This window comes from Poecilia formosa, unplaced genomic scaffold (assembly GCF_000485575.1).
Source record: "Poecilia formosa unplaced genomic scaffold, Poecilia_formosa-5.1.2 Scaffold68, whole genome shotgun sequence".
Lineage (NCBI taxonomy): Eukaryota > Metazoa > Chordata > Actinopteri > Cyprinodontiformes > Poeciliidae > Poecilia > Poecilia formosa.
In genome coordinates, this window is record NW_006800007.1 from 1,515,032 (window position 1) to 1,523,522 (window position 8,491).

At 36.5% G+C, this 8,491-nt stretch overlaps 1 protein-coding gene across 2 annotated transcripts in view; it reads right to left on the reverse strand.

Annotated features, from left to right (window-relative positions):
* kdrl (kinase insert domain receptor like) overlaps nucleotides 1-8,058 on the reverse strand; it is a 56,410-nt gene extending 48,352 nt beyond the window's left edge. Inside the window, exon 1 of one of the 2 annotated variants that reach the window (XM_007555093.2) lies at nucleotides 7,528-7,591. In XM_007555093.2, the coding sequence (XP_007555155.1) occupies nucleotides 7,528-7,591 (64 nt within the window). Of the gene's footprint in view, nucleotides 1-7,527 lie in introns of both variants that reach the window. The other variant, XM_016672985.1, reaches the window with a different exon arrangement.
* Nucleotides 8,059-8,491: the final 433 nt, after the last annotated feature.

Consider the following 8,491-nt stretch of genomic DNA (forward strand, 5'->3'; position numbering starts at 1 on the left):
AGCAAAGTTTTATATTCACAAATGTAAATTCAAAGAAGAATTCCTTGTTTTGTGAGTCTGAACCTATTTAAGTAATTTCAGCGTATTATCTAACTTCAACTTATGTCTGATCCTGTAATAACTCTCGGCTGTTGTTGCTACTGCTACATGGTATTCTTTTCTTTGTGTACTTGTTGCGCCTCGTTCTTTAGTGATAATAATAATAAAATCTCTCTTTGCAGAGTCTGTTGAGAGGTCTCTCTAACAGAGGAAGCGCTGTGCGATTCCCCTTGATGTTCAGGAGCGACCACAGTCCCAGATGTGGTTTCCTTCTTTTCAGAAAATCCCTGAACAGACTGACATGGCAGCCCAGAAACACAAACTTTATCAACTCTATCCTTCAAATGTGACCGTCTTTGGGGAGGGCTAAACAATGAAGTCGCATAAACCCGAGCTGATGGACATGCATGTGTAAGCACATGTGCACCTGGAAACCCTGACAAGCACAAAGCGTTTAGGAATACACACACTCTGCACCCTGGCCAAGTATTTTCCTATTATTTGGAACAGCTGTTGTGCTAAGAATGAGCCAGCGTTGGCAGTGGTACTTAATATCCACTTCCTAACCAAATATTACAACATCATTGTTTTATTGTTTAAGGCTGAGCAGACTGGGAGGGCTTTTCTCTCACACGCTGTCATGTTGTTTCACCACTTAATTTTAACTACATCAGAGATTTTCTGCTCTTGGTGTCTCGCTACCGACCCATTGAACCATTTCCCATTTTGTGACCCCAAACAGGTTATTGGGATTTTACTTGATAGAAACTATGAAGTTTTGTGGAGGAAATATTATGCTTGGTTTTCTCTGTTTCTTTACTGAGAGAGTTAAGTGCAATATGGATAAGTATTCAGCCTCTCTGAGTCAATGCTTTGGAGAAATACTTTTATTGCAGTTACACAGTGGAGAAAGTACTCCTCTGATGGCAGCATGATACTGCCGTTACCGTGTTTCTTATTACAAAAAGTGTTTTATGTTTTACTTTGGTCCGATCTGATCAGAGCTGCAGTAAAACTGATTCATTAGGACTTAAATTCAACAACGGCTTCCCTCTTTTCTCATTTGCATAATGACCAGATTCATGGAGTGCAGACCCAGAACTAGTTACGTTTACTTGAGTGACTTTAAAAAAAAAAGATTATTCACTTTCAGGAGTATTTCTGCTACGCTGTACTTTTTACTTTTACTTGAGTGATTTTATTTTGAAGTATTTTTACTTTTATTTGACTCAAATTTCTGGATTCTCTTCACAATAATTGAAAAACAAAAATGTTTTAACCAAAAATTCACCAGATTCAGACACACACCTGCAGCTTTTGTTAAAGTTTCATAACTTTTATTTTGACAGAAACTGATTTGGAAAAATTTCTTTTGCCTGAATTTATTTTTTTGTTACTTATATTAATTATTGTCATTTATGTCCTTAAAATGCTAAAATTTCCACTTCATTTAATATTTTGTTCTGTTTGATTATGTAATTTTAAATTTTAAATGATTAATTTGATCAGTTACTCAGTATTTGAGTAGACTTTTTATCAAATACAGTTTTACTCGTACTTGAGTAATTTCTTGGACGGCTACTTTTTACTTTTGCTTGATTAAAACTATATTTTAGTATCTACTCTTACTTGAATATAATTTTTGGGTACTCTGTCTACGACTAATTGTTATCTTAATTCCCTTCCAGAGCTTTAATCTCTCTTGAAAAATATTTTTTTCATTTGAGATGTTCAAATGTTGGGATGAGTTGTTTTCTGCTTTAACCTTCCCCACATATTTTTCCTGACCTTTCTGCTGTATTTCTTCATCTTTGCGATGCTGTTTGTTTTCTAAAGAAAAGCATCTGGATTTATACTGAGATTAAATTAAACACAGATTAATTCTGTTTGCAATTATGTGATTACTGAAGGAAAATGCTGGACTGGATTTCATGCAAGTGAAGCAGAGAAAGTGAAAAAAAAATTGTTTTTGTCTTGGCTTGTTGCATTAAATACCAATGAAATACAGCTTGGGTCAAACTGAAGGCCCGGGAACCAAATCTGGCCCAGCGAAGCTTTTTATGTGGTCCTCTAGACTCCAGACATCCAATTACATCAATAAGTCCATAGAGCTTTTTGCAAATCTGCAAAATTTCAACAAAATTCCTACAAAATTCATGCGAAATTCACGCAAACTCAATTGATTCTCACATTTTTTCTGATTTTACAACAAATTTTCTTCAAAAATTGTCAAAAACATTGAATTTAAGTCTATCATAAAAATTCCTGCAAATATTTCTAAATTAGCACCACAAACTCTGTGATTTCGATAGCAAAAAAACACAAAAACAATCACAAAATCCTGAAGGGACTGAAAAAATGTTCAATATTATTTACTTTTAAGAAACATTTACTGCACATTTTATAATAAAGCAGCTATTATTTAATATTTCAACAGTTTGATGGGTTTTATCGATACATTCTGGCCCTGTAAGAACTTTCAGATCTTGATACGGACCAAAATGAAAATAAGTTTGACACTGCTGAACTTAAATAAATAAGACTGAGTTATATATTGAAAATCAAAACCCGCCAGTAGAAAAATGATGTGAAAATTGGGCATCCTGTCCTCTTAAGCTGAGATAATTTCTGCCCCTTTTCCTCAGTAATGAAATACAGATGGATGAAACAACAGGGGTTACAGGCATGAAAATAAAGACAAGAAATCTCATCGTTGTCTTTCCCACAATTCCCACCTGCCGCTGTCCAGCTCTGACCCTGCAAAGCATCCAGACACTCCTAACCCCCTGTACCAGCTGTGTGATGCATTCCTGCTGGATATTTTCTGAAGATTCCCACAATTTGTGCTTATTTTGATGGTTCAAAGGGCCCTGGAGCTGGTTCCTATTAGCATCTATTAAAGGGAAAGAACAGGCTTGGATCAAACAGCGTTAAGGAGGAAAAGGATGGGTGAAGAATACACCAGCTGAATAATATCAGATGTGTAAAAATGTGTGGTAATTGCAGTGGAAACCAAATAAACACAATATAAAGCGACTTATAACCTCCGTCTGCGATTAAGCCAGAGAAAATGTTTCCTCTTTTAGGTCAGATATGATTGCTTAAATGATTTTTGTTAAAAAGATTTGAGGAATCTTCCTTCAACTTTCTTGAAATTCAGAAATTTACTTATGTGCTCTTTAGTCAAGTTTCTGGATAAACATGCTAGGTTATAAAAAGATGAATATATTGTGTCGTAAATAACATTTTCCTTTTGTTAGAAAATACAGTTGGTAATACTTTTATCCTGAATACAAATACAACCATGCATCACTTTGCAAAAACGAAAGCGTAACAATTCAAATGTTTTCTTTTTACATAAAACATTTAACAAATTTCATGTAGAAATTGAAAGATAATGATTTAAAAGTCACGGAAAACAAAAGAAAATGTGTTTGTAAAGGCAAAGTGTTACATAAACAGAAGTCCTGAGACAGGAAACACCTCTGGCAGCGAGTCGTCCATTTTGAACCGTGCGTGAAAGTCTCTTGCAGCAGCTGTTGCATAATAAAAACCAGTATTACTGTAAGAGGTGACTTGAGAGTCACTGAATCAAACAGGAAACCCGAGACTCTGCCCTTCAAGTGCGGGAAATAATATGCGGAATTCCCTTTTCTTCTGCAGAAATTACATCACATCTTCCTGGTTTCCTGGTAAATTATGACAAAGTTGGCAGAGAGAAAGGGAAACTTGACTAGCATTTTAGCAATGCTAGTTAACGATATTGTTCCCTTGTTCAACCTTCGTGACAACAAACAATATTGCGACAGGGATGTGCGATGTGCGATATGGCATAAAATTCATATCACAATAAACAGCTCTGGAAAAAATTAAGAGGCCACTTAAAATGATAAATTTCTCAGATTTTTTCTTTTATTAGGTATGTGTCTGAGTAAAGTGAACATTATTCTTTTATTCTATGAACTACTGACAACATGTCTCTGAAATTCAAAGCAAAAATTGAATATTTATTTGCAGAAAATTAAAAATGGTTAAAATAATGAAAAAAGATGCAGTGCTTTCAGAGCTCAAATTATGCAAACAAAACAAGTTTATATTCATTTAGAAACAAGAGTACTAATGGTTTAAGTCAGGAAGAGTTCAGAAATCAATATTTGATGGAATAACAACAAGGTTTTCAGTGGGATTGAGTGCAGGGGTCTCTTCATGTTTTCCATATATTGTGATATAATTTATATAAAACCTATATATCCCCACTGTCTGACTGTGACATCTGCCGCGCTCCATCTGAGCATCGCGCTAACACCATGGGAGGTTAAACCTGAGCTAGGTTCAGATAATTTATGTTTTTTGAATCTGCCTTTTTAACGAGCTCTTCCTTTGCGCTGTTAGCCATGCTGCTTCCCGCTTGCTCTGTTTTTTGTTGCCAACCGGTTACGTCATCAACAAGCTTTACCATGGTTAGCCGCGGTTACAGATCTCTATCGTAGGCCATATTTCTATTGTTTCTACAGTATATATCGCGCATTCCTAATTTAGAAGAAGCTAAATTGGATTTAAATGCTGCAAAAGTGGGTTTATATTCCCTAAAATCCCAGCACTCTCTCCTCCACAGCCACCTGCCATAATAAGAAACATTTGCCCTGCAGTTCTCTTCCACAGGCAGACTTCTTAACCTCTTCTCGTTTTCTGCCAACTGCAAGGTTATGACAACAGTTACTGCAACCGTCTTTTTTATTAGTCATTTATTAGCCTGTGGAGATTTGAGGGCAAAATGCCTCTGACTCCTCTTAAAAAAGCAAAAGAAGTGAACATCTGGACAAGATGGGTGGCCAATCTAAGTTATATAAAGCTGAGATGAGCCAAGAACCAGGAGTCTCCTGCATGGGAGTCCAGATAAGTAAACCTAAAGAATTCCTGCTCCATAACGTGTGATTAGGGCAGGTAGTTAGACAGAAGCCCCATGAAATTAAAATTCCCTGCAGGACTTAAGGAAAATATATCACTGCATGCATCCAGATGGACTCGTCTGGTACGGACCAGATGTCCTAATAGTCAAATAAAAACAGAGACATATAGAGTAATTTGTAAAGAAGGACGTCTTCATTTTTCTTCTTCTTGTTTGACAATCTATGTCTGAGTTTTTTTTGGCGATGTGTCTCAGTCTGAGCAGTGAGCTGCATCGCCACTGAGCAATGAGCCCCCACTGAACTTGGCTGACCTCTCACCACTCCCATTTTACAGTCTGCTCTACGTGTATGAGGGAAATGCAATAAATGAAAGCAATGCAATTCTTCACATTTATAAAAAATATGATTCTCAAAGCTTATTTATGAAATTAAAAGAGTTTTTCCTCTTGCAGGAAAAAGAGTTTCATCGCAGTTATGACTCAGCCTTAAGCAACTTAAAAGTTAAATATTAACAAATTACCTAACTTTGTTCCTTAGGCTCCATAATGGACAAAAAATTGCTTTTATGCCAACATGAGTCATTGAATTGAAAGTAGCCCTATGACTGTGCTAAATTCACAGTTATCTAACAGATTCTACTTTATTCCAGTTAAAATATGTCTTTCAAAAGCAGATCTTTATCTGTTACTGCAGGGAATGACGGTGTTCACCAGGGCTCTGCTTTAGGTTCAGTTTAGTTTGACTTACACACGCTTCATCTGAGCTTTATTTTCACAATATTAGCAGCAAATTTTATATTTGCATGAATTGTTACGCTGATGACACTTAATTGTACCTTAGTTTACATTAAACTGATCAGCAGCTAATGCTACATTTCCATTGTTACAGTGAAAACACCCAGTTGTACCTATAATAAATTCAGTATGTGTCAGTTATGAAGCTGGTCCTGAGGATGCAGAGTTGGATGACTTGTAATCTTCTTTTTTCAAACCCAGATCTCTAAATGAAAATACAAATTTAAATGCAAACATCAAATATTTTTATTTTACCTGTGTTACCATGAGCTGCATTTGTTTTGGGAATCACAAAACGTTCTCATTTTTATGGAAGAAAACTTATAACAACATTTTTAATTGGAATGAACATACTTAAATTTAATCAATTTTATACTACGTTTATTTATTTTATGTTGTCAAGTAATGGTATTTATCTGGTTTAAATATATGTTAAACACAATTTCCAGTTTTTATGACCTGTTTTTTATTTATTTATTGTTATTACATTTAATTTTTGTGTATTTCTTTGGATTTCATCCATGTTTTAAAACTTCTAAATAAGATTTCACTCCTACAACTTTAAGGTTTTTGTTGTACTATTTGTTTTGTTTAGTTTTGTCAAGTTTCTTTATTAAATGTCATTTTTAAATCTTTATTGCCTTTTATACATGTGGTTATTGCTTCTCTGCATAACTCAGAAAATGATAAAAAAGCATTCTGATCCTTTCATCTTGTTGAGTTAAGAGTAACTCGTCACACTTTTATGTCCTTCAGCAAACCTGCTACACACATCAGCAGATTGTCCCTTATAAAATGACTAATGACTCTACCTGCTCCTCAAAGAAACAATGCCCCCTGCTTCCTTTCTGCCATTGTCTTGTGCATCAGGTTTGAGATATTTAAAAATCATCTCAAGAAGCTACGGGAAGACATTTTTTGTGCTCAGGTAGCGTGTCACATTTCCGTGACCTTTACTAGCCAGAACAATTCCAAGCTGCCTCTTGTCGCTGCATCCGTTTCCTGCATGCGTCTTTCCCACGCTTTGTGCGTGGACAGTGAAGGAAATCTACTTAAAAACACTGCTAACAAAAGCTTCATATGCTCAAAGTGTGTGTGAGTGGGAGGGAGGCGAAGGGTAAGAATGGGAACAGTGTTTCCTTTGTTTGGATGGGTTGTTTATTTGGAAGCCTTAGTGTGTATCGACCTGACACAAGGTGGAGGAACATCCATGTTTTCTGCCCCGTCTCGTTTGCAGGAGCTGCTCTCAAACAATGAAGCTGGTTTCACAAACAGAAAAAAAGAGAGAGGAAAACTTGCAATGTTGTCTTCCTCACTCAGAGATAACAATTCCTGGAATAAACTGTTTTTCTTCAAAAATAAAACAAAGAGCAAGGTCTTGAGAAAACCTAGGAAAAACAGATTTGTCCATGAAATCACTCTTGTGTTTCCAGAAAGAAGTCTCCCAATTTACCTGCCAGGTTCAATTGATTTTTACAACCCGTCTTTTTCAGGAACTTCAAAGGGACAATACTGCCTCTAGCGGAAGATGTCAGAACTTCAACATCCAAACAAAATGTCCTAAAATGTGGGTCCAAGCTGTTTTCTGCATCCATATTTTAAAAAATAACCCTTAAAAGTTGGACTTAATTTATAGGTTACAACCAGCAGCATAAAACGATTCATATTCAGCGCTTCCTTTAAGACTAGAGCCAAAAACAAACAGAATCATTCACAGAAATGAATCAAACTGCCCAATATTCACGCTACAATTTTTTTCTCCATAGTTGTATTCAATATCTTACCAGCTGTGAGTGATGAGGAGCAGAAGATGACGGCGAGCAGTTTGAAGCAGCTGGAAGAAATCATCCTTCCACCATCAAAAAAATAAACAAAACTTGCGTTTAAAATATTAAGTCCCTCTCGGAGAGTTTTTTAGATCCAGATATCCACCAAAAGCCCGCCCTTTGGAGCGCTCTCTGTCGTTTCAAACGCGTCTTTTAAATCTGCAAAGTCTCTTTCAGGTGAACAAGCGCAAAGCTGCGGCGGTTCTGACGTATCCCGTGCCCATCCAGGTTTGGCGGGGGAGCTCTCCTGCGCAGCAGCTGGGAAGCCCGACTCCAGAGCCCGCGGTGAGGAGACGGATGGACCGCTGTGTCAGCAGGGCAGGTGCACCAAAAAGAGTGAGAGGAAAGCTTGCATATAATGGTAAATAAAAGTTCAAACAGCTCCCTTTTAGAGCTTCTTTGTGCGCGTAATAAACCAAAAGAAGAATCAATCAGCGACCGGCTTTCATGCGCGCCTTGGATCACTTCTCCTCCGTTTCAGTCTCTGAGCTGCACTTATCCATGCGTGACATCACTTTTGTGGAGACAGAGGAAGGACGCAACGTCACAGTCTAAAAAAACTGGACTGAACAAATCGTAGAAAGTGCTTGTACACCATAAAAGATACGTTTCCCCCCCTCCCCAAGTGCATTTACGATGTTACCCTCACATAAAACCCAACCTTTAACTTAAACAAGTTTATCCAACTGAGATCTCTTATTTTTGACCAATACAGAAGCAACACTGTACAAAGATCACTAAGTGGCAGAGGAGAGTAGAGTACCCAATAATTTAACTCATATAAGAGTAGCGCTATTTCATATTTTTACAAAAATAAAAGTGAAAAGTAAAAAAGTATTTGATGAAAAGGCTTCAATTAGTGAATAATTAATCAAAAATATTAAATTATGTAAAATTTTATTTTTAAAAGCCATATGAACTA